The 27410-nt window shown below is 45.4% G+C and overlaps 1 protein-coding gene across 4 annotated transcripts in view; it reads right to left on the reverse strand.

Annotated features, from left to right (window-relative positions):
- Positions 1-327: 327 nt before the first annotated feature.
- Positions 328-27410, reverse strand: part of LOC139550906 (ephrin type-B receptor 1-like) — a 324253-nt gene continuing 297170 nt past the window's right edge. For 3 of the 4 annotated variants that reach the window (XM_071362160.1, XM_071362162.1, XM_071362161.1), the window contains 5 exons: positions 14854-15003; positions 11578-11771; positions 7285-7440; positions 4153-6529; positions 328-652 (listed from right to left, as the gene is read on the reverse strand). In XM_071362160.1, coding sequence (XP_071218261.1) covers positions 6415-6529; positions 7285-7440; positions 11578-11771; positions 14854-15003 — 615 coding nt within the window. In that variant the 3' untranslated portion in view covers positions 328-652; positions 4153-6414. Of the gene's footprint in view, positions 653-4152; positions 6530-7284; positions 7441-11577; positions 11772-14853; positions 15004-15023; positions 15873-27410 lie in introns of those variants that run through there. The other variant, XM_071362163.1, reaches the window with a different exon arrangement.

Below are 27410 nucleotides of genomic sequence, written 5' to 3' on the forward strand. Positions count from 1 at the left end.
AATTTTTCTTGGCAACGCTCAGTGTTGATTTCTTAGGAAGTTTCTGTTAATTTAGAGTGACGTCTCGTTTATTAGCGACTTGATGGCTTTTTACAGCGGTGCCATGGTGACAGGAGTGTGTGTGTGAGTGACAAGAACTGCTTCTTCCACCTCCCCCCCCCCCCCATTATAATTGAAAAGCATTATTCACAAAAGCATTGTACTTCAGCTTCTCAGACTTCTCTGTTGCGTTATTGAATAATAACTTTGAACTGCTTTGCTCTGTTCTCATAGAAGTGGAAAAAAACAAGAATAATCATAATCGTTCACAGAGTCTGGGACCACCTGTGATTTACTCTTTTTCCAAGGCGTTTATTGAGTGCATTTTTAGTACAATAGTTGTCAGAAAGTTACTGCTTACAAACTCGGACACATACTCGTCACAATATACAAGTGGTAGCTATACAGAAAGGGAAACAAAGGCAAGAAAACACGTATTCGGTTCCTACGTCCTGTGTGTACCACAACGTGAGGTTATCATCCCTGTCGTGCTGTCTTCATCCTTATTGGCTGTCCTGAGCAATGCTGGGTCTGCTGTGTGTGTGTGTGTGTGTGTGTGTGTGTGTGTGTGTGTGTGTGTGTGTGTGTGTGTGTGTGTGTGTGTGTCCATTATCTGAAATAGAAGAACACACAAATAGAGGAATTATCTTCAACTAAAATGACCCTTTCTGAAACATAGATTTAACTACACATTTATTCAACAGCAATCATCAGATGAATGGACACACCCAGGCCCACTTTTCAGACAAAGTTGTAACAAAAATGAAAATCAAAGTAATACACAATTTAATATATATGTTTTTTTTAGGAGGAGAGAATGGGACAATGACAGCAAATTCTGAAATGGCTATTATGGAGAGAGTGCTAATCGCTTTTTCATGTCACGATTCTGAAGTGGAATGCTATTAGAGTCAGAATGTTAATAAATCCAACATTAGCAAATGGAAAACGAGAAAAATGGGAATTACAGACTGCTCTGTCATCTCATTCATAGACAGGCATGTTGAATGGCAAATACTTGAGACGTGCCTGAATGGAAGCGTAATGGATTGAAATTAGATCCCTCCATTGAATAAACAGACATCATTAATCAGAAGAATGAATAGGTATGCGCAGGGTACTCCGGGCTTGTGTGAATGATGTTGAAAGGGATTTTAAAAGCTAGGTTTCAACCTAAAGAGCTTAATGTATAGGTTGTCATATAGGGTTTACTGAAACAGCTCAGGTGGTCGTAGGCTGTAGCTGAACTACATCAATTAGAACCTACACCAATATACCTTACTTGATGTATAGAGCTACTGTTTCATAGTCCGTCAAACCCTCCCCACTCCCTCTCTTCTCTCATCCCTGCTCATGTTCCCAATAGACACCCACTATCAGGTCTCGGCACACTCTCTCTTCATTAAGAGATAGACCGCCGTGCAGTAGCTGTGACAGCGGACTCCTTGGTGTGTGTGTGTATGCCTGTGTGTGTGTATGCTGGCCCCAGCCTCATCTGTCTCCCTCCCCGCGGCTGATCAGACCTCTGTTAGACTGAGGCCCTGAGGCCCCAGCAGGTGGCCTGGTCCCGTGCCTGCCTGGGTGCACTGGAGCAGAGAGCCCGAGATGCAGCCATTTCTCAGCCACAGCCAGCTGGGCAGGCCCAGCGAGGCCCAGACCCACATCCAGACCTGGGCCTGAGACAGGTTTTTTACACTCAGGATAAATGAGCTGGAGCCTGGCCATGAGAAGGAGCGAGGGATGGGTGGATGGATGTGAGACAGAAGGGAAAAGGAAGGGGTGAGGGGTGGGTGGATGGATGTGAGACAGAAGGGAAAAGGAAGGGGCGAGGGATGGGTGGATGGATGTGAGACAGAAGGGAAAGGGAAGGGGGGAGGGATGGGTGGATGGATGTGAGACAGAAGGGAAAAGGAAGGGGGGAGGGATGGGTGGATGGATGTGAGACAGAAGGGAAAAGGAAGGGGTGAGGGGGTTGAGGATACTTAATAATCTGCTAATGGGCTGCGATTGATTTCTAATTTCAGATGCCAAGGTGGGTACCTCAGTCTTAGTCATGGAGCCACACCTCTCCTAAAGTAATAACCCATTGCTTGGCACAGGAGTGCAGCAGGCTAGCCAATTCCACAGAGTGGTTAGTAGAACAGCAGTCTATGATATCTGTGTTTGGGGAAACAGCAGTTTGTCATGACCTGACACCTGAGGATGTAGTTACAAGAAAATCGATGCAATGAGAGATTACAACCAGACAAAATCTGGTTAAGGTGTCTCGTGTTCCAATATTAGACACTTGCCATAGGCCTACTCTGTAGGTGATCAAACATAGGCATACTTGATTTTCCCTCTGCTGTCCCTGGAAGGCTTAATTAATATGGCCAATTCACAGCTAACGAGGATTTTGCTATATCTACAGTGTAACATGGGTTGTTAAATTCGCATTGATTGCCTACTTTAGTAAAGTGGACATTTCAGTGGGTTGGTGACTACACTTATTCATAATTGTATGTTTTGATCTGATTGGGAATAACCCAATTCCCTTTGGTTTCGTCACAGTTATCAGAGCAGTTGCACCATCTTCAACCAGGTTCCTTCACCTTGCTGTCAGACATAGTTGAGATTCAGTGTGATTGGTGCAAGACCAGACAGCCATCTATCTCTAAGACTACACCACACCAATCACACTGCAATCACAGGCTTCTAGCATACACAAGAGCTGGGCTAGTAGTACAATCAACCCTGTGTACCAAAGCCCTCAGACTCATGGTCCTCCTGGACCACCATTTACTCCATCTTCAGACATACTTCAGAAGAATACTCTCGCTCTAACTCAAATAGTATCCATGTCCTCAGTAGCCCCCATCTCAAGACGGGGGCTACTGAGTAGCCCCCATCTCCCCCTATGGCTCACTGAGTCATCCATTGATGTCAGTGTACGACTAAGTGAACATTTGACTTAAGTGGAAATTAAGATTCACCCCGTTATGGACATATTGTCACGGATCCCTCCAGAACTGTCTCATCATGCACACCTAGTCCCCATTTCCCTGATTGTAATTGTATAAATGTGCCCATTGGTTTCCATTGGGCAGTCGATTATTGTTCCATTGTCCGTAATCGTGTGAGTACCTGTGTGGGTGTTGTTTTGGCTTTCGTGCCGCTTGTATTGCGCAGATGATTACGGGTCTCGCTCTGGTGTATTTACTCAAGGTACTCCTCGCTCTTTTGTTTGGGTTTCAACACTGTGTTTTGTAAATGTGTTTCTTTGGTCTTCGTCCCCTTGCATTTACACGGCACGCTGTAATTTGGGTAGTAAAAACCAATATTACGCATTCCTGCGCCTGTCTCCCGATCCCTATACCAACGTGACACATATACATGAATATTGGCCAAAGTAGGTAGAGCAGTCACTGAGCAATACTTACAATTGACATAGCTTTTAGTGTACTAGTAATATCTGTAAAACTAGCCACTTTAGGTAACAGGTGTGTGGGGATTGAAGTCCAAGAGGAACTCCTCTCTTTAGGTAACATGTGTGTGAGGGTTGAAGTGCGAGCGGAACAACTTTCTTTAAGGTAACATGTGTGGGGATGGAAATACAAGAGGAACAACTTTCTTAAAGGTAACAGGTGTGTGGGGATGGAAATGCAAGAGGAACAACTTTCTTAAAGGTAACAGGTGTGTGGGGATGGAAATGCAAGAGGAACAACTTTCTTGTGCGGAGTGCACACACACACACACACACACACACACACACACACACACACACACACACACACACACACACACACACACACACACACACACACACACACACACACACACACACACACACACACACAGTGTGGGGAGATGTGAGATGTATTGATTAGTTCATGGGCTGTTTATACGATATGGCTGCCTCTCTCTACAACCAGAATGCCTAGAAAATGAAGGCCCTGTTTTTAATGGCAAACCACTGTGAGGCCTGAAATCATAAACTTGACCCCAGCAACTCCCTCTTTCAGATAATTTCTTTCATTACTGTAACTGTTTACCAAAAAACACATGAGGATGTACAGCATGATTTTCCTCGCCAATACAGTTACTATCAGGATCAATAGCAGATGCAGTACATACCGTAGACCTTGGCCAGCAGACGAGACACTATCCACTCTCCTTCCCATTCTTGATGGTTCCAATCACTCCAACAAACAACAAACAAGAGGCAATAAAGAAAAATACAGTCTGTACAAGTAAGTGCTCACCAGCAAGATATGGCATGAATACACTTACATTTAACATGGGCTCTTCAGAGAAGGAACATTTTGTTACTTTTTTTTATCCCTATAGTTGTTTTATACACATCTACAGAAAGAGTCATTTGTACATGGTCCTTTGTACATTTACTTCCAGGTCAAAATTCATTCAGGATTGTCCATGTGACCCCTCAGCATTGGGGAAAGAAACAAAATGGTGTCTTTATGTTTTGTCCTCCAGAGGGCTAGGTGGCGCTGTAGAGAAACTACATTATGAGTCCATCTCCATCACAATCCAGTCCACAAAAACGTCATCTTTGCCAAAAAGGCAAGCAGAGAGAGTTTCGTGCATACATATTCATACAGGTCACCTTCAATATGAAGATTTATTCAGAAGATATATTCATATTTAGTTAGAGATATACATATTTATATATATTCTCAGAATCTGGGTGAGGCCGTTTCACTAGTCCTTTGGCAAGGCCATCAGCCCAGACATCCACAGGTAGTGTTAAAGTGAAAACATGGTAGAGAATTTCATTCCCTGCTTTCATGGTGGAAAAGCAAAACACAATACCAACAAAATGTCAGAGAAGCTCTCCTTTCCAGCCAGTTCAACTTTGGTCGACCTTGAGGAGATCTCAAAAATGTCAAAAGTTTCAAATGAAAAAATATAAGGTGAGAAAAATGTAAAATCAACCATTCACCACTGTATGTCTCTGTATCATTGTTCCGTATGTGTGTATATTGAGCATGTATATAGAGGTTGAATTGCTTTCTTTCTGTACGCATTTCATACTGCTGCTCCTAGCCAGACCAATGCATCCTCATTTCAGTCTTTGAAGAAGGCCGGGGTCAAATGACAAATCAGGGGCCTTCTGATGACATGGGCTGAATCCCAAATCACTCCCTTCCCATTGCTCTTCCATCTGAGTGGTCACGCGCACCTGCGCCATATGCACAAGTGTACCAAAGCTAAGGGAGTGAAAATGAGGGTTAATTTAACCCTCTCACAGCCACTTCGGCCAAGCCAGAAAGGCTGCAGGCTTCATAGCGAAGTGCTACGGGTCGACGGGTCGGGGGTCATTCGGTGAGGGGTGTAGTCCTATCCCGACACGCACCTCAATATGTTTGGAGAGTGCGTGCCTAGTTATATGCCACATGCATTTGTTTACGTCTGATTTCAAGACACGTAACAGATTAAATACTTCCCAAATGAAATGTGAAACTGTTACTGAGGTTTATATCTTGTAAAATGGCCTAGGGGGATTTGTTAGTTTCTCACTGGGCCCAGACGTCAGTTCAACATCATTTTTTAAATGTACATTTGGTTGAGTTGTCAACTAACGTGAATTCAATGTGAAATCAACAAAAAATGTCGCTATGACTTTGGATTTACGTTCAAAGTTAGGTGGAAAAAATATGAAATTCCCTCGTTTGACCACATTGAGGACTATTTGCAAATCCAATCAATTTTCCACGTTGGTTCAACATCATATTTATTGTTGAAATGATGTGGAAACAACGTTGATTCAACCAGTTCTTACCCAGTGGGTTGAATTTAATGCTCGTTTTATTATTTAAAAGTGAAACATCAATTGCCACGAGTGTGTCCAAAGGTGATGGATGTATTCATCCCCTGGCCACTCTCTGGAAGTCAACCTCTGAGTTTCGTCACCAACACGTGACGAGTTGGTAAGGGAGGGGGGTGGTTTGGGATTCACCGATGATCTTCCTCTTCAAAATGTCTTCCATTTCCTCCTCTCCAGTCTAACATCATCCAGTCAAGACATACATCTGATATTCCCAAAGACTCAATCTCTGTGTCAGTACCAACATATTCTATTATGTAGACCTCACAGATTAAGATTGAGAAAAAAACAGCCTTTGAACACATTGAACTCTACATCATAACTCAGAATAACTCAGATTAGTGGAAGTTGATAGTTAGTCTTCGTCTGGACCCTGACCTCCTGGGTAATGATGTTTGATTATATGTTCGATGGGATTAGATGAGAATGATAGTCTCGACCCTGGCGCGTTCCGACGGGTCGGGGGTCATACGGTGAGGGGTGTAGTCCTTTCTGCTGTAGTCCCTGCAAACCCGAATGCTGCCCGCCCCGTGGCATGGCGCCCCCTCCAGTCATGCCACGGCAGTGGGCGACTGGCACTGGCTCATCTGCACCCGCATGGAGGCGACGTTACTGAGGATCTTCTTCTGGTGGCCCCCCAGGGTGACACCTATCCTCAGGAGGTCTCTGGAGATAGAGAGGCAGGGAGATGGGAAGAGAGGGATAGAAAGAGGGAGAGCGAGGAAATACGTCAGTATTGCGTCTGCATCGCTGAAGAAGCAAGTACATAAACACGCATTCATTTGGTCTGTAATACATTTACACATATAACCAAAGCCCCAAATAATTACTTTCAGGACGGTTAGCCACTGGCTGTGAAGGAGAAAACAACAAACACATATTCCATTAACTTTGTCTGCCTCTCAGCTTTTTTTCTCTTTGATTGACAATTAAAACCATGTCGCTACATTTTAGAAACAACATTTTGAAGCCAGATAGATTTCTTAGGGCCAATATTTGGACAGGATAATTTTAAATTAGATGTGTGCGAACATGCACGCTTGCTCACATGAGTGTTTCTGTGTGTGTGTGTGTGTGTGTGTGTGTGTGTGTGTGTGTGTGTGTGTGTGTGTGTGTGTGTGTGTGTGTGTGTGTGTGTGTGTGTGTGTGTGTGTGTGTGTGTGTGTGTGTGTGTGTGTGTGTGTTTGTGGATGCATGTACTGTACACCTGTGAATGTGTGTGTGTGTACGCAAGACTGCATGCGTGTGAGAGCCTGCATGAGTCTGTGCATGTGTGTGACTCACTCGGATGTAATCTGTGTGTTTACGTGTGTATGTGTGTTTGTGCATGCATGTACTGTACACCTGTGAATGTGTGTGTGTGTACACAAGACTGCATGCGTGTGAGAGCCTGCATGAGTCTGTGCACGTGTGTGACTCACTCGGATGTAATCTGTGCCACCAGTTGCAGGGAGGTGAAGCCAGAGTTGAGGAAGTTATCTCTGTACTGGGTCATCTTGATGGCTCCCAACCACTCTCCCACTGAACTGAAGGTGTTGAAGTCTGGGATAGAATGATCCAACAGGGTTTGGGAAGGCCTGGAAGAGGAAGAGACAGAGACAAATCAAATCAAATCAAATCAAATTGTATTAGTCACATACACATGGTTAGCAGATGTTAATGCGAGTGTAGCGAAATGCTTGTGCTTCTAGTTCCGACAATGCAGTAATAACCAACAGTAATCTAACCTAACAATTCCACAACTTCTACCTTACACACACACACAAGTGTAAAGGGATAAAGAATATGTACATAAAGATATATGAATGAGTGGTGGTACAGAACGGCATGGCAGATGCAGTAGATGGTATAGAGTACGGTATATACATATGAGATGAGTACTGTAGGGTATGTAAACATAAAGTGGCATAGTTTAAAGTGGCTAGTGGTACATGTATTACATAAAGATGGCAAGATGCAGTAGATGATATAGAGTACAGTATATACATATGAGATGGGTAATGTAGGGTATGTAAACATTGTATTAAGTGGCATTGTTTAAAGTGGCTAGTGGTACATTTTTACATAATTTCCATCAATTCCCATTTTTAAAGTGGCTGGAGTTGAGTCAGTATGTTGGCAGCGGCCGCTAAATGTTAGTGGTGGCTGTTTAACAGTCTGATGGCCTTGAGATAGAAGCTGTTTTTCAGTCTCTCGGTCCCTGCTTTGATGCACCTGTACTGACCTCGCCTTCTGGATGATAGCGGGGTGAACAGGCAGTGGCTTGGGTGGTTGTTGTCCTTGATGATCTTTATGGCCTTCCTGTGACATCGGGTGGTGTAGGTGTCCTGGAGGGCAGGTAGTTTGCCCCTGGTGATGCGTTCTGCAGACCTCACTACCCTCTGGAGAGCCTTACGGTTGTGGGCGGAGCAGTTGCCGTACCAGGCGGTGATACAGCCCGACAGGATGCTCTCGATTGTGCATCTGTAGAAGTTTGTGAGTGCTTTTGGTGACAAGCCGAATTTCTTCAGCCTCCTGAGGTTGAAGAGGCGCTGCTGCGCCTTCTTCACAACGCTGTCTGTGTGGGTGGACCAATTCAGTTTGTCCGTGATGTGTACACCGAGGAACTTAAAACTTTCCACCTTCTCCACTACTGACCCGTCGATGTGGATAGGGGGGTGCTCCCTCTGCTGTTTCCTGAAGTCCACAATCATCTCCTTTGTTTTGTTGACGTTGAGTGTGAGGTTATTTTCCTGACACCACACTCCGAGGGCCCTCACCTCCTCCCTGTAGGCCGTCTCGTCGTTGTTGGTAATCAAGCCTACCACTGTAGTGTCATCCGCAAACTTGATGATTGAGTTGGAGGCGTGCATGGCCACGCAGTCGTGGGTGAACAGGGAGTACAGGAGAGGGCTCAGAACGCACCCTTGTGGGGCCCCAGTGTTGAGGATCAGCGGGGTGGAGATGTTGTTACCTACCCTAACCACCTGGGGGCGGCCCGTCAGGAAGTCCAGGACCCAGTTGCACAGGGCGGGGTCGAGACCCAGGGTCTCGAGCTTGATGACGAGTTTGGAGGGTACTATGGTGTTAAATGCTGAGCTGTAATCGATGAACAGCATTCTCACATGGGTATTCCTCTTGTCCAGATGGGTTAGGGCAGTGTGCAGTGTGGTTGCGATTGCGTCGTCTGTGGACCTATTGGGTCGGTAAGCAAATTGGAGTGGGTCTAGGGTGTCCGGTAGGGTGGAGGTGATATGGTCCTTGACTAGTCTCTCAAAGCACTTCATGATGACGGAAGTGAGTGCTACGGGGCGGTAGTCGTTTAGCTCAGTTACCTTAGCTTTCTTGGGAACAGGAACAATGGTGGCCCTCTTGAAGCATGTGGGAACAGCAGACTGGGATAAGGATTGATTGAATATGTCCGTAAACACACCAGCCAGCTGGTCTGCGCATGCTCTGAGGACGCGGCTGGGAATGCCGTCTGGGCCTGCAGCCTTGCGAGGGTTAACACGTTTAAATGTTTTACTCACCTCGGCTGCAGTGAAGGAGAGCCCGCAGGTTTTGGTAGGGGGCCGTGTCAGTGGCACTGTATTGTCCTCAAAGCGGGCAAAAAAGTTGTTTAGCCTGTCTGGGAGCAAGACATCCTGGTCCGCGACGGGGCTGGTTTTCTTTTTGTAATCCGTGATTGACTGTAGACCCTGCCACATACCTCTTGTGTCTGAGCTGTTGAATTGCGACTCGATTTTGTCTCTGTACTGAGACTTAGCCTGTTTGATTGCCTTGCGGAGAGAATAGCTACACTGTTTGTATTCGGTCATGCTTCCGGTCACCTTGCCCTGGTTAAAAGCAGTGGTTCGCGCTTTCAGTTTCACCCGAATGCTGCCGTCAATCCACGGTTTCTGGTTTGGGAATGTTTTTATCGTTGCTGTGGGTACGACATCGTCAATGCACTTCCTAATGAACTCGCTCACCGAATCAGCATATTCGTCAATATTGTTGTTGGACGCGATGCGGAACATATTCCAATCCGCGTGATCGAAGCAGTCTTGAAGCGTGGATTCAGATTGGTCGGACCAGCGTTGAACAGACCTGAGCGCGGGAGCTTGTTGTTTGAGTTTCTGTTTGTAGGCTGGAATCAACAAAATGGAGTCGTGGTCAGCTTTTCCGAAAGGGGGGCGGGGGAGGGCCTTATAAGCGTCGCGGAAATTAGTATAACAATGGTCTAGTGTTTTTCCAGCCCTGGTAGCACAATCGATATGCTGATAGAATTTAGGGAGTTTTGTTTTTAGATTAGCCTTGTTAAAATCCCCAGCTACGATGAATGCAGCCTCAGGGTGTGTGGTTTCCAGTTTACAAAGAGTCAGATAAAGTTCGTTCAGGGCCATCGATGTGTCTGCTTGGGGGGGAATATATACGGCTGTGATTATGATTGAAGAGAATTCCCTTGGTAGATAATGCGGTCGACATTTGATTGTGAGGAGTTCTAGATCAGGTGAACAGAATGACTTGAGTTCCTGTGTGTTGTTATGATGATCACACCACTTCTCGTTAATCATAAGGCATACCCCCCCGCCCCTCTTCTTACCGGAAAGATGTTTGTTTCTGTCGGCGCGATGCATGAAGAAACCAGCTGGCTGCACCGACTCCGTTAGCGTCCCTTGAGTTAGCCATGTTTCCGTGAAGCAGAGCACGTTGCAATCCCTGATGTCTCTCTGGAATGCTACCCGTGCTCGGATTTCATCAACCTTATTGTCAAGAGACTGGGCATTGGCGAGTAGTATGCTAGGGAGTGGAGCGCGATGTGCCCGTCTCCGAAGCCTGACCACGAGACCGCCTCGTTTGCCCCTTTTTCGGCGTCGCACAGGGTCGCCGGCTGGGATCAGATCCATTGTATTGGGTGGAAGGCAAAACACTGGATCCGTTTCGGGAAAGTCATATTCCTGGTAGGAACGATGATGAGTTGACGTTAATCGTATATTCAGTAGTTCCTCCCGACTGTATGTAATGAAACCTAAGATTACCTGGGGTACCGATGTAAGAAATAACACGTAAAAAAACAAAATACTGCATATTTTCCAAGGAACGCGAAGCGAGGCGGCCATCTCTTTTCGGCGCCGGAACTAAATTTTCAGAGACAGAGACAGAGACAGAGACAGAGACAGAGAGAGAGCTTTGATGGTGGTGTGAGGGGAGGTTTTTGACTTTGATGTAATATACAGTAATAAACTCATGTTTATTTCACTTTGAGGAAGTCTGGGTTGTGAAGATGTGTATGTCTGTTGTTTGTATATGTTCACACTGCAAAGAAACTACCCACTCCTCTGAAGTAGATCGGGTTCAAACTTGAATCTATTAAATCTCTGTGTGTGTGCCAACGTGAATTGTGTGTTCAACAACTGTGTGCGTGTGTGTGTGTGTGTGTGCGTGTTAGTAATTCTGATCGTTCCTAACGGCAAGAATAAGTGGAGGATATGCTTTGATGTAATATAAAGTAATAAACTCATGTTTATTTCAGTTTAAGGAAGTCTGCGTGTGCCTGGGTTGCGAAGGTGTCTACGTGTGCACCAACCACTGCTTTGAAGTTGTTGGGGGGGAAAAGTCAAAGTGCTTCGGTGTGTGTGAGCGCGGCTGCGTGTGGGTCTCTACGTACCGCATCACAATGCAAAGGAAATGGCGGGGATTAAGTGTGTGTGTGTGTGTAATCCTACATATACATTAATGTACGCTACACTTACACTGCAGGGATGCTTGCCACTTGTTTCAGACTGGCTGGGTTGCGGATCATCTTGTCCAGGGTGTTGACGATGTCAGCGAAGCGTGGCCGCGCGTTACGGTCCTTCTGCCAGCAGTCCAGCATGAGCTGGTGCAGAGCCGAGGGGCAGTCCATGGGAGGGGGCAGCCGGTAGTCCTGCTCTATGGCATTGATCACCTGGGGACGGAGAGGGTGGTCAGAGGGTCACAAGGTAGTCAGTCAGGGTCGTGTTAGACGGGACTATTGTGGAGAAGGTAGAAGGTAGTGAGTGGAAGGTGGTCATTAGAAGTGGGCCTAATCTCGCTCAAGCCGATAAGGTAGATGAGATCGAATAGAAGACCATTGCCAGACGGGACCATTGGGAAGACATCTGAGGGTAGTCACTAAACTTATGATCAAAGGAGATCAATAATGTGTAGTAAAGCAGAGAAGTGTGAGAAAAAGCGGATGTTTGTAGAGGCCTTTTGTTTCCCTTTTCCTAAACCCCTCTGCTAAATCACTGTGCCACCGGGCCCTAGTTGCTCCATCTCATTTTGCGCTATTAAGTGGTTAGTGAGCAATTCACTCAGCGTCTCCTTTGTATTAAAAAAATATATTCACGTTTTTGGACACGTGTTTATTTTTTTATGTAAAATTCTCACGAGACAGACCTTGTTTTCGGAAACGTGAAGTTTCACATGTATATTTCACACACTTTTTGTCTAAGGTCTAAAGTCCCTCCCAATGTGTTCTCCAATCTTATAAAACCGTTTAGAAAAAGGCTCAGTGAGGTATTGAAAGGTATCATTTTGACCCCTATCTTTTGCAGAGAAAAAATATGATGTACTTGTTAAACAAAATCTCCTTCTCTGAGCAATTGTATTAGTATAAAATACAATTTAAAAAATCACCATACAATACAGCTCAGTATTTGTATTATTTATTTTATACAGTCTTTTTTGCTCTGCTTTGTCAAGGGTGCCAATCATTTTGGACCTGACTGTATACTCTGACACTATGGGGAAGTGCCTTGGGAATAGGCTGATTGCATATACAGTAACTATAGAAAGACGAGCGTCTCACGCTCTAAATCGTAGCGTGTTCTTGGGGTATACCATATGACGGATTGTTAACCCTTGTATGTAGACGCAATCTTTCAAATTAAACGGTTGAATCAGGGCAAAGCCAAGAAAAGCCGATATAGGATAGAGATTCTAGGGTGTGAAAATGAATTATCATCAGAAATGGGAAGATGCACTATAGGTATCCATGCTACCACTGTGACCTGTGCAATTCAGCAGAATCTTGATAAATGGTGCATATGGGGAAGTGTGTGTGTGTGTGTGTGTGTGTGAGAGAGAGAGAGTGCATGTACATGCATGGGTGAGTGTGTGTGTGTGTGTGTGTGAGTGTGTGTGTGTGTGTGTGTGTGAGAGAGAGAGAGTGCATGTACATGCATGGGTGTGTGTGTGTGTGTGTGTGTGTGTGTGTGTGTGTGTGTGTGTGTGTGTGTGTGTGTGTGTGTGTGTGTGTGTGTGTGTATGAGCACACAAACTTGTGTATTTGTCAGTGCATTATTTGTGTGTGAGCCCGTGTCTGTGTGTGCTTTTGTGTGCATACTGCATGTGCGTGAGAGTGTGTGTTTGTTTGTGTGTGTGTTATGAATGTACACCATGGTTTCCGTTAGGACAATGTGATTCCGGACATTTGATCGGTAACATTTTAATTTACTGGACATTTGAGAAATGTACCGGACCCATATGTATTGGGTGTGTAACCTGATTAGGGCGTCCACCCACGGTGCTCAGAATGACAGAAATCACATTTAGAATATGGTAATTCATATTAGCAGAACATGCAAGTCAAGGATGCAACGATGTCTGATGTGCACTTTGAAGATGTTAGAATGACTGTCCACATTTACTTTTCCTTTGCCAACAAGACGAGTAACGAACAGCAAAATCACTAGCCTGTGTCAATCTACTATAGTAGAAAAGTTTAGGCTACCCATTCTATTGGTCAGCTTGTTGAGAAGGAAATAGCCTGTTCCAAACAGACTCTGGGACAGTTGTGGAACAATAGATACAAATTCATACAAACCAGTAGGCCTGCAAGATCAGAAACTCAACATGTTGATCAACTATTATTTCTTCACGTTATAAGTGCCGCAACGCGCACAATGCAGTAGGCTAAGCGCGAAAGTTCGTGCCATAATGCAATTAACGGGATAACACCGGTGTCAAAAGGACACTGAGCACGCGAGCGGTTTCATGACGGGGATTAAAATCCATAAATAAATGTATAAAGAGGGGAGATCTAATAGGCTACTTTGAAGCAAGGTAAGACATGCCTTGTAATAGCTATTAAAACATTCAGGTTTCCAAAAATGAAATATATGTTTTCAAAATGCATAATGCCTCCAACTTGTTGCAAAGTGGGGTCTGATGAAGCCTGCCTGCCGTTGCCGTTTGATGCCGCGTTCACAACAACTGGGAACTAGGACATCTCAGACTTCAGTCGTCTAATACAACTGGGAAAAAACGATCTCAGACTGGGAAAAATAGTTTTGAACGGTCATCCATCTCGTAATTCCAACTCGGGAACTGGCCTCTTTCTAGAGCTCTGACTTTCTGACCTGAAGATCACTGACGTCATCATTTGACCTCGTGTTCTTGCACTGTCTGACAGATTTACCACTCCAAGGCTCTGTATTTGTATGCTGTACGTGTGTGATGAATAACATAGCCTACATAAAGAATATATTGTACACGCAGCAATTTAATTCCACAAAATTATGCAAATTGCCTATAGACTGGCAAGCATGTCAGGTCAAATGTATTTCCATCAGTGAATAGGCTGAAAAGCATTATTTTGCAATGGCCTGCGCCAATTCTATTTAGCAGCTTTTCTATTTGTTAAGCGGAATAACTAATGGAAACCCACATATATGTGTGTGTTCTGACTGAAGAGAACAGCAGGCCATGCTGTGAGCAGTGCCAGGCCTCCTCCCTGTGTGTGTGTCCCACCAGTCGCTGCCTGTATGCTGGCCCAGAGAGGGAACATCTGCTGCGTTGGCCAGCCCTGGTGGACCAGGCTTCAGAGAGACAGTTGGCCGGCTGGGGATATGGAGCTCATTGGTGTGTGTTTGTATTCTATGACACAACATTAAAAACTAGAAGGTTCATCTTTTATTTGGATGCTCATTCATTGTAAAAAGTGCTTTCTGAATTTGATTGATCTGAATATTCGCTCAAAAGTTCAACATGACAATAATACTCACATCCTGGTTGGACATGTCCCAGTAGGGTCTCTCTCCGAATGACATCACCTCCCACATGACGATGCCGTAGCTCCACACGTCACTGGCTGAGGTGAACTTCCTGTAGGCGATGGCCTCTGGAGCTGTCCACCTCACTGGGATCTTACCCCCCTGAGGGAGATGGGGAGAGAGGGGGAGGGATAGGGGGATAGAGAGAGAGAGCGAAAATGACATGATTAGTCCAATAAAATAAACAAATATGCTCATTCCAAAACCTTCTAACCAAAAGACAACTGCCCCCCCCCCCCATCTCCCTATCGATCCAGCAGCAATGGATTGTACCTATGCCTCCCCTCTTAATATGTTCTGCCCTTCACACATCGACCCACAGCACGTCTCTCCCCTCCGGCCGTCTCTACCCCTGAGTTTGAATAAAGAGGGATTTGGTTGGGGTTTGAGCGCGCCTGTCGAGCGTGTCTGTTTGTAATTGGACTACCTGGGCCTGGGGCGAGTCATGCACGGCTCTGATTGAAATTGCCGGGTGGCTTGTTTAAGATTCCCTCCACACACACTAACCTGTTTGTGGACCACTTGGTGGTTTCTATTGTATCTGGCCAGCTTAATAATGCCAATTAGTTCAACCTGGGAATGTGTAGATAAGTCGGGTTTGAAAGGACAGACGGGAGAGCTAGACAAGGCCCACCCTGCTCTCCTGGCTTTCTCGCTCAGGACCGGGAGGTGTGTTTTGTGTGTGTGTGTGTGTAGATGTGTGTCATCTGCTTTTTGCTTGGTGTGTGGCTGTTTGTGCATGCACAAGCATCAGTGCATGTGTGTGTGTGTGTTTGTGAGTGTGTGTGTAGAGGTCCAGAGGACTCAAACTCAGCTCATTAAGGCCCAGCTCAGAGTGTTTGACCTCTGGGAGCTCCTGACCCTGAACATGATGTTAACCTCGGACCTCAGTGGAGGCTGTTGTCAGGGTGTATGGACCGGGAACACAGGCCTGAGATGTTACAGAACAGGGAGGTGGAGAGAGAGAGAGCCTAAGAAAGGAAAACAGTATTTTATTATTGTGTATTTGTGTTTCTTTGAGAGAAAAAAAGACTATCTATCTAAGCTCTGATGACTTTTCTGCTGATCCCAGACACCAAAAGGCTTTCCCTTGACTAAGTTCTGTCTCAGTTCTGTCTCAAGGCTATAGAAAAATACATGAAACTACATCCACACCAATGAAAATAAAGACCCGGCTCTCATCTCTAACCTTGTCAGAGCCATGCTTCAAGGCGACTATTTCAACTTGGACACCAGATAAAAAGAAAGTATGAAATTTAAACAATGCCTCTTCCATGTTCATCTCTCGGAGCTGTGATCTTAATGCTTTATATTACAGCCTCTCTCTCTCTCTCTCGTTCTCTCTCTCTCGCTCTCTCTCTCACCCTGGGGGGAGCTCTGTCGTCACCGTGGCCTGGGTAAAGACACTCGCCGTACAAGAGCCCCGTGCCTCCCTGCATCGCTTTGCGCAGGTCCTAGCAGAAAGGCCAAGGTAATAACATTTTCACGGCTGCCGTGTACGGGAGGCAGCTATGCAGATCATTAGTAATTATCGCTGTGGGCGAGCTATCTGCAAGCACCCGGGTCAAAACGACACTTTAATAACACAAAGTGCTGCAGAACAGAACAGGCAAATAGACAGAAGAAGAAGGCAAATATATAATAAAAGCATTGGATGCAGTTGAGGCTGCTGAGGGGAGGACGGCTCATAATAATGGCTGGAACGAAGTGAACGGAATTGCGTCAAACATATGGAAACCATTTGTTTAAAATATTTGATGCCATTCCACTGAATCCACTCCAGCCATTACCATGAGCCCGTCCTCCCCAATTAAGGTGCCACCAACCTCCTGTGATTGAATGTATTTTTTTTCTTCTTTAACTCAGGAGGAGAAAAGAGAGAGAGAATACCCCAGGGAGGAAGAGAGGGAGGGGGGAAAAGAGAAGGAGAGTGGAATTAAAACGGGTCTAGTGTCAACACAGCCAAACAGACGCTTTGTGGAGCCTGGGAGAATGGAGAGAGAATGTGTGTGTGTGTGTGTGTGTGTGTGTGTGTGTGTGTGTGTGTGTGTGTGTGTGTGTGTGTGTGTGTGTGTGTGTGTGTGTGTGTGTGTGTGTGTGTGTGTGTGTGTGTGTGTGTGTGTGTGTGTGTGTGTGTGTGTGTGTGTGTGTGTGTGTGTGTGTGTGTGTGTGTGTGTGTGTGTGTGTGTCTGAGCCAGAAAGTAATTTCATTCACTAGCTCGAAAAGTACAAGCCAGTAAGAAAGGAAGATGCTGTTCTCTTTGGTGGCCTTGAGTCTTAGAGAGCACACACAGAGGCATGTTCAACTACGTAAGCCAAACCATACAACAACCTCCAGCCAAGCTCCATTAATTTCTTCAGCTAGCTGCTCATCACGTAAATAATACGCATAATGCATTTCATTGAGACATCTTAACGTCAGCATGAGAGCATAATTGTTGTTCTGTCACGTTCGTCGTATGAATCGGACCAAGGCGCAGCGTTGTATGCGTACATTCTATATTTTTCTTAAAAGAATGAACACTGAACAAACTAACAAAACAACAAAACGAACCATGAAGCTAATATGAATAGTGCAGACAAGCAACTAAACATAGAACAAGAACCCACGAACACAAAAGGGAAAATGGCTACCTAAATATGATCCCCAATCAGAGACAACGATAAACAGCTACCTCTGATTGGGAACCATAGACATACAAATACCTAGACCTAAAAAAAACACCTAGAACTACAAAACCCTAGAAAATACAAAAACTAGCATACCCACCCCCATCACACCCTGACCTAACCAAAATATAAAGAAAACATAGATAACTAAGGTCAGAGCGTGACATGTTCTCTCACGACCCTTTGGAAACAACATTATATTTACAAAGGGACTCCACAGAACATACAAAAAACAAACAAAAAACACAACAATGATGCCTAATATTTTCAATGTACCCTGGGATCACACCTGCAACCCTGTACAGATGACTATTAAACACTGAATATGAATCAGTAATACACTTGATTATTGCAGACCTACCATACTGAGAAATGGGGCATTGCAATGAGTCTCACTTCAAACGGACAAGTTACCTCTAGATCACCTTCAAGTCAACAAGACGAGACGAAGGGATTGGTCCTGACTAGATGTGACGGCTTGTAACAGGTCGTGACAGGTAAAGTGACAGGTGTAGTGGCTCATCTGGGGTAGACCTGCTGGGAGCAGAGCGGGCAGAGTGCTGCCAGGGTTAAGGAGGATCACGGGACGTAGGCGAACGGTGTGGCGTTTTGTGACAGACAGGTACGGAGTGTGTGTGGAGGAGCTCCCTTTACACACACGACATGTAGGAGACGTGGGACACCTGCCATTGCTACAATAACGTGTGCTATGATAGATGTAGTATGTTTCCAGCAGTTCAATGGAGTATGTCACTGGCGATCTATAGACTGAAGGGGAATCTAGAGTGTCAAATGGCAGTCAAATGGCAGTGTGTATCGCTCCAAACAAACTGGACCAATGCCGCGCCCTGGTGTCCCAGGAAACGTCGACTAAATACCCTGCAAGCTCTTCTCCCACAAAACTTCTCAATCCTCTAACTGTCTGTTGTTTTGTTTTTCATTGCTGATGCCTGCAACCTATGCCACTCCATCTCTCGAAGAGATATCAATGAGTACCATCATGTGGTTACTAAAGTAGCAGCTGTCCCCAAATGCAGATTTATGCCCCTCCGGTGGAAGACAAATCTGTGAACTCCCAGTAATGGGGCAGACACACAGACTCTGCCCCAACTTCTCTGTAATCCATTCCTAAACAATGCACACTCAAATGGTCCCGAGCACATTTACTTAGGCTAGGCAAAGTGCTCCATCAACTGCCGTTTATGTCCCGAACGCAACGATTGCTGGCACTGGCAGTCTGCCCAAATACAGAGGGAGAGAGAGAGAGAGAGAGAGAGAGAGAGAGAGAGAGAGAGAGAGAGACTGTCTGGGAGAGGCGGGCCCTTCTACAGTTCCACTGTCTAAAGCGCAATGGAGAATAGGTTCCCACTTAAAACGTCAAGGGAAGTTATATTTGACTCCATGGAACTATTTCAGGCATCATTTCACAAAGTGCCCACATAGAGTAATCTACTGCTATTTATTTCAATTATATAGTTTAGTGTAGGAGTCATAGGAGTCTATGGTCCTCTACCTTATGACAAAGTTGTAGTAACACACATTTCTCAGGGGGTCTCAAAGTGGTATCACCTTTTATGAAACCTGCCCGCTTGACCCTATCCCCTCCTCTCTTCTCCAGACCATTTCCGGAGACCTTCTCCCTTACCTCACCTCGCTCATCAACTCATCCTTGACCGCTGGCTACGTCCCTTCCGTCTTCAAGAGAGCGAGAGTTGCACCCCTTCTGAAAAAACCTACACTCGATCCCTCCGATGTCAATAACTACAGACCAGTATCCCTTCTTTCTTTTCTCTCCAAAACTCTTGAACGTGCCGTCCTTGGCCAGCTCTCCTGCTATCTCTCTCAGAATGACCTTCTTGATCCAAATCAGTCAGGTTTCAAGACTAGTCATTCAACTGAGACTGGTCTTCTCTGTGTCACGGAGGCGCTCCGCACTGCTAAAGCTAACTCTCTCTCCTCTGCTCTCATCCTTCTAGACCTATCGGCTGCCTTTGATACTGTGAACCATCAGATCCTCCTCTCCACCCTCTCCGAGCTGGGCATCTCCGGCAAGGTCCACGCTTGGATTGCGTCCTACCTGACAGGTCGCTCCTACCAGGTGGCGTGGCGAGAATCTGTCTCCGCACCACGTGCTCTCACCACTGGTGTCCCCCAGGGCTCTGTTCTAGGCCCTCTCCTATTCTCGCTATACACCAAGTCACTTGGCTCTGTCATATCCTCACATGGTCTCTCCTATCATTGCTATGCAGACGACACACAATTAATCTTCTCCTTTCCCCCCTCTGATAACCAGGTGGTGAATCGCATCTCTGCATGTCTGGCAGACATATCAGTGTGGATGACGGATCACCACCTCAAGCTGAACCTCGGCAAGACGGAGCTGCTCTTCCTCCCGGGGAAGGACTGCCCGTTCCATGATCTCGCCATCACGGTTGACAACTCCATTGTGTCCTCCTCTCAGAGTGCTAAGAACCTTGGCGTGATCCTGGACAACACCCTGTCGTTCTCAACTAACATCAAGGCGGTGACCCGTTCCTGTAGGTTCATGCTCTACAACATTCGCAGAGTACGACCCTGCCTCACGCAGGAAGCGGCGCAGGTCCTAATCCAGGCACTTGTCATCTCCCGTCTGGATTACTGCAACTCGCTGTTGGCTGGGCTCCCTGCCTGTGCCATTAAACCCCTACAACTCATCCAGAACGCCGCAGCCCGTCTGGTGTTCAACTTTCCCAAGTTCTCTCACGTCACCCCGCTCCTCCGCTCTCTCCACTGGCTTCCAGTTGAAGCTCGCATCCGCTACAAGACCATGGTGCTTGCCTACGGAGCTGTGAGGGGAACGGCACCTCCGTACCTTCAGGCTCTGATCAGGCCCTACACCCAAACAAGGGCACTGCGTTCATCCACCTCTGGCCTGCTCGCCTCCCTACCTCTGAGGAAGTACAGTTCCCGCTCAGCCCAGTCAAAACTGTTCGCTGCTCTGGCACCCCAATGGTGGAACAAACTCCCTCACGACGCCAGGTCAGCGGAGTCAATCACCACCTTCCGGAGACACCTGAAACCCCACCTCTTTAAGGAATACCTAGGATAGGATAAAGTAATCCTTCTAACCCCCCCCCCCCCCCTTAAAAGAGTTAGATGCACTCTTGTAAAGTGGTTGTTCCACTGGATATCATAAGGTGAATGCACCAATTTGTAAGTCGCTCTGGATAAGAGCGTCTGCTAAATGACTTAAATGTAAATGTAAATGTAAATGTAATGTATCAAATCACATTGTATTTGTAACATGTGCCTTAAAGTGAACCGCTTACTTACAAGCCTTTAACCAACAATGCATTTTTTAGAAAAATACCTAAAGAAAAATAAGAAATAAAAGTTACAAATAATTAAAGAGCAGCAGTTAAATGACAATAGCGAGAATATGTACAGGGGGTACCGGTACAGAGTCAATGTGCATGGGCACTGGTTAGTAGAGGTAATTGAGGTAATATATACAGTGGGGAGAACAAGTATTTGATACACTGCCGATTTTGCAGGTTTTCCTACTTACAAAGCATGTAGAGGTCTGTAATTTTTATCATAGGTACACTTCAACTGTGAGAGACGGAATCTAAAACAAAAATCCAGAAAATCACATTGTATGATTTTTAAGTAATTCATTTGCATTTTATTGCATGACATAAGTATTTGATCACCTACCAACCAGTAAGAATTCCGGCTCTCACAGACCTGTTAGTTTTTCTTTAAGAAGCCCTCCTGTTCTCCACTCATTACCTGTATTAACTGCACCTGTTTGAACTCGTTACCTGTATAAAAGACACCTGTCCACACACTCAATCAAACAGACTCCAACCTCTCCACAATGGCCAAGACCAGAGAGCTGTGTAAGGACATCAGGGATAAAATTGTAGACCTGCACAAGGCTGGGATGGGCTACAGGACAATAGGCAAGCAGCTTGGTGAGAAGGCAACAACTGTTGGTGCAATTATTAGAAAATAGAAGAAAATAGAAGAAGTTCAAGATGATGGTCAATCACCGTCGGTCTGGGGCTCCATGCAAGATCTCACCTCGTGGGGCATCAATGATCATGAGGAAGGTGAGGGATCAGCCCAGAACTACACGGCAGGACCTGGTCAATGACCTGAAGAGAGCTGGGACCACAGTCTCAAAGAAAACCATTAGTAACACACTACGCCGTCATGGATTAAAATCCTGCAGCGCACACAAGGTCCCCCTGCTCAAGCAGGCGCATGTCCAGGCCCGTCTGAAGTTTGCCAATGACCATCTGGATGATCCAGAGGAGGAATGGGAGAAGGTCATGTGGTCTGATGATTCAAAAATAGAGCTTTTTGGTCTAAACTCCACTCGCCGTGTTTGGAGGAAGAAGAAGGATGAGTACAACCCCAAGAACACCATCCCAACCGTGAAGCATGGAGGTGGAAACATCATTCTTTGGGGATGCTTTTCTGCAAAGGGGACAGGACGACTGCACCGTATTGAGGGGAGGATGGATGGGGCCATGTATTGCGAGATCTTAGCCAACAACCTCCTTCCCTCAGTAAGAGCATTGATGATGGGTCGTGGCTGGGTCTTCCAGCATGACAACGACCCGAAACACATAGCCAGGGAAACTAAGGAGTGGCTCCGTAAGAAGTATCTCAAGGTCCTGGAGTGGCCTAGCCAGTCTCCAGACCTGAACCCAATAGAAAATCTTTGGAGGGAGCTGAAAGTCCGTATTGCCCAGCGACAGCCCCGAAACCAGAAGGATCTGGAGAAGGTCTGTATGGAGGAGTGGGCCAAAATCCCTGCTGCAGTGTGTGCAAACCTGGTCAAGAACTACAGGAAACGTATGATCTCTGTAATTGCAAACAAAGGATTCTGTACCAAATATTAAGTTCTGCTTTTCTGATGTATCAAATACTTATGTCATGCAATAAAATGCTAATTAATTACTTAAAAATCATACAATGTGATTTTCGGGATTTTTGTTTTAGATTCCGTCTCTCACAGTTGAAGTGTACCTATGATAAAAATTACAGACCTCTACATGCTTTGTAAGTAGGAAAATCTGCAAAATCGGCAGTGTATCAAATACTTGTTCTCCCCACTGTACATGACAGTAATGTACAGTAATGTACTGGGCCGTACGTACTACCAGCTGCAGTGCCTTGCGGTCGGAGGCTTAGTTGCCATACCAGGCGGTGATGCAACCAGTCAGGATGCTCTCTATGGTGCAGCTGTAGAACTTTTTGAGGATCTGAGGACCCATGCCAAATCTTTTCAGTTTCCTGAGGAGACACTGGGCGGGGGCAAAGACCCACACCGGAGCCGCCACTGACACTACTCACTATTGGGGGTGTTCCTATCTAGGTGTTTTATTTCTATGTTTATGTCTATGTTTATTTCTATATTTCTATGTTGGCCTGGTATGGTTCCCAATCAGAGGCAGCTGTTTATCGTTGTCTCTGATTGGGGATCATATTTAGACAGCCATTTCCCCACTGTGTTTTGTGGGATCTTGTTTTGAGTTAGTGCTTGTAGCACCTCTTATGGTACGGTTCGTTGTTTGTTTCCTTTTGTTTTTGTAAGTTTCACAAAAATAAAGATGTGAAACTCAGAGCACGCTGCGCCTTGGTCCGTCTCTACACACAACCGTGACACACTGTGGGGATGACGTCATCCATGCACTTATTGATGAAGCCAGTGACTGATGTGGTGTACTCCTCAATGCCATCGGAAGAACCACGGAACATATTCCAGTCTGTGATAGCAAAACAGTCCTGTAGCTTAGCCTCTGCTTCATCTGACCACTTTTTTATTGACTGAGTCACTGGTGCTTCCTGCTTGAATTTTTGCTTGTAAGCAGGAATCGGGAGGATAGAATTATGGTCATATTAGCCAAATGGAGAGCGAGGGAGAGCTTTGTACGCGTCTCTGTGTGTGGAGTAAAGGTGGTCTAGAGTTTTTTTCCCTCTGGTTGCACATTTAATATGTTGGTTGAAATTTGGTAAAACGGATTTAAGTTTCCATGCATTAGTGTCCACAGCCACTAGGAGCGGCGCCTCTGGATGAGCGTTTTCCTGTTTGCTTATGGCGGTATACAGCTCATTGAGTGCGGTCTTAGTGCCAGCATCCGTCTGTGGTGGTATGTAGACAGCTACGAAAAATACAGATGAAAGCTCTCTAGGTAGATAGTATCTCATGATAAGCTGTAGACCACACTACCTCAGGCGAGCAAAACCTCGAGACTTCCTTAGATATCGTGCACCAGCTGTTTCTTACAAATATACATAGACCGCCACCGCTTGTCTTACCAGAGGCTGCTGTTCTATCCTGCCGATACAGTTATAACCCGCCAGCTGTATGTTATTAATGTCGTCGTTCAGCCACGACTCGGTGAAACATAAGATATTACAGTTTTTAATGTCCTGTTGGTAGGATATACGTGCTTTCAGTTCGTCCAATTTATTATCCAGCGATTGTACGTTGGCCAATTGTACCGATGGCAAAGGCAGATTAGCCACTCGTTGGCGGATCCTCACGAGGCACCCCGATCGCCTTCCGCGATACCTTTTCCTGCGAATGACGGGGATGTGGGCCTGTTCGGTTGTCTGGAGTAAGTCCCTCTCGTCAGACTCATTAAAGTGAAATGATTTGTCCAGTTCAAGGTGAATAATCGCTGTTCTGATTTCTAGAAGCTCTTTTCGGTCACAAGACACTGTGGCAGAAACATTATGTACAGAATACTTACAAATAACACAAAACAATATACACAATATCACATTTGGTTACGGGATCGTAAAACGGCAGCCATCTCCTTCGGCGCCATTATGGCAGGGTATGAAATCTGACCTTCGATAAACGTGGTCTGTGTCGTCTTTTGCAGTTAACATATTCCTTCAGATCTTCAACTCGATGACACCACTTCTGCTTAATAGAAATGCTCCCTCCCCTTGTGCAACCTCTATCTGGGCCCCCGATGACTCAGGGGCCACCAGGGGCCCCTCAAATTAAACCCAGCGTGAATACTATCTTATTATCATGTATTTTTGCACATCCTTGTTAGGCTTTTTCAGAGGTTTAATATTAGACTACAACCTTGGCTTGTGTAACCGGGTGACATCTTTATTCTGTCCCCTTGAGATGACTCTGAGAAGTTGGAAAATAGGCAATTACAGCCCACAGCACACAGACTAATCACATAACAGATTGCCTGGGTTGTTTAAACAAGAACTGATGTGTCTCTACTCATGTTATTGGGCGGCAGGTATTCTAGTGGCTAAAGGTCTCTGGTTTTAATCCCCAAGCCGACTAAGTGAAAAATCTGTCGATGTGCCCTTGAGCAAGGCACTTGACCCCAATTGCTATTATATGTCACTCTGGATAAGAGTGTCTGCTAAATTGTAAAACATGTTACCCTATCATAGCGTTTTCTCTTCCCAGGAACTAGCATGCTGTGACCCTCTGTCTCTCTCACTTTGAGGACCAATTACACAAAAATGAATTGAATCTGTAGTAGCTCGCTAGTTTACTAACTGGCGGACTGGCCAGCAACTTCCCATGATTGTCCAATGTCATTCTATGGACTGAGGTCAGTGTTGTGACAAAATCTGTCTCCCACATTACATTTGGTCCCCCCTTCAGTGTGGTATGTAGAGGATCACCATGTCTAAATCATGCTCTGCATCCATAGTGCATCCATACAGGCATAGTGCATCCATACAGGCACAGTGCATCCATACAGGCACAGTGCATCCACACAGGCACAGTGCATCCACACAGGCACAGTGCATCCACACAGGCACAGTGCATCCACACAGACACAGTGCATCCACACAGGCACAGTGCATCCATACAGGCACAGTGCATCCACACAGGCACAGTGCATCCACACAGGCACAGTGCATCCACACAGACACAGTGCATCCACACAGACACAGTGCATCCACACAGGGACAGTGCATCCACACAGGCACAGTGCATCCATACAGGCACAGTGCATCCACACAGGCACAGTGCATCCATACAGGCACAGTATGCCCACCTCAGTCATAGATAGCAGCTTGATCTGTCACACATGACAGGAGTTATAAATCAAGCCATGTTCCCGCTTTGATAAAGGAGTCTGGGTGGACCGAATGGAAACTTTTCTCTGAGTTTTTCTGCTTCTTTTTCACTGCTTTACTCAGGGATGAGTTCCCCTTAAGTCCCCTGTAACTTTTGCCACATAAATATTTCCCACGCGTGACAAACAACACAAAAGGCTTTGGGAAACATGCCAGAGGGAGAGAAGGAAAGGAGGAAAGGATGCAAATAGAAAACAAGGAACAAAAACAGAGGGTGGATTGAAGGCAGCAGAGCGGAGAGAGGGAGAATGTCAGTCAGGTAGCGGGGGTTTGATGGATGAGGTATGTTACTGGGCTGTGGGTGACCTCGCCTCTCAACCGCTTGCCCTCTTTGATGCAGCCTCAAAGACACACAAACATTCAAGTGTGCGCACACACACAGGCGAGCATGAAGACACACACATATAGTTGAAGTCGGAAGGTTGGAGTCATTAAAACTATTTTTTCAACCAAACTATTGTTTTGCCAAGTTGGTTAGGACATCTACTTTGTGCATGACACAAGTCATTCTTACAACAATTGTTTACAGACAGATTATTTCACTTATAATTCACTGTATCACAATTCCAGTGGGTCAGAAGTTTACATACACTAAGTTGACATTGCCTCTAAACAGCTTGGAAAATTCCAGAAAATTATGTCATGGCTTTAGAAGCTTCTGATAGGCTAATTGACAACATTTGAGTCAATTGGAGGTGTGTGTACCTGTGGATGTATTTCAAGGCCTACCTTCAAACTCAGTGCCTCTTCACTTTGGTGCGAAAAGTGCTAATCAATCCCAGAACAACAGCAAAGGACATTGTGAAGATGCTGGAGGAAACAGGATCAAAAGTATCTATATCCATATGTACTTTTTTGAGAAATGTCCTCTGGTCTTATTTAACAAAAATAGAACTGTTTGGCCATAATGACCATCGTTATGTTTGGGGGAAGCTTGCAAGCCGAAGAACACCATCCCAACCATAAAGCACGGGGGTGGCAGCATCATGTTGTGGGGGTGCTTTGCTGCAGGAGGGACTAGTGCACTTCACAAAATAGATGGCATCATGAGGCAGGAAAATTATGTGGATATATTGAAGCAACATCTGAAGACATCAGTCAGGAAGTTAAAGCTTGGTCGCAAATGGGTCTTCCAAATGGACAATGACCACAAGCATACTTCTAAAGTTGTGGCAAAATGGCTTAAGGACAACAAAGTCAAGGTATTGGAGTGGCCATCACAAACCCCTGACCTCAACCCTATAGAAAATGTGTGGGCAGAACTGAAAAAGCGTGTGCGAGCAAGGAGGCCTACAAACCTGACTCAGTTACACCAGCTCTGTCAGGAGGAATGGGCCGAAATTCACCCAACTTATTGTGGGAAGCTTGTGGAAGGCTACCCGAAACATTTGACCCAAGTTCAACAATTTAAAGGCAATTCTAGAAAATACTAATTGAGTATATGTAAACTTCTGACCCACTGGGAACGTGATGAAAGAAATAAAAGCTGAAATAAATAATTCTCTCTACTATTATTCTGACATTTCACATTCTTAAAATAAAGTGGTAATCCTAACTGACCTAAAACAGTGAATCTTTACCAGGATTAAATGTCAGGAATTGTGAAAAACTGAGTTTAAATGTATTTGGCTAAGGTGTTTGTAAACTTCCGACTTCAACTGTATATCACGAGATCATATTCAAATAAGTTTAGTTTATATTCATGTTTACCAATA

The sequence above is a fragment of the Salvelinus alpinus genome, chromosome 23 (assembly GCF_045679555.1).
Source record: "Salvelinus alpinus chromosome 23, SLU_Salpinus.1, whole genome shotgun sequence".
NCBI classification, from domain to species: domain Eukaryota; kingdom Metazoa; phylum Chordata; class Actinopteri; order Salmoniformes; family Salmonidae; genus Salvelinus; species Salvelinus alpinus.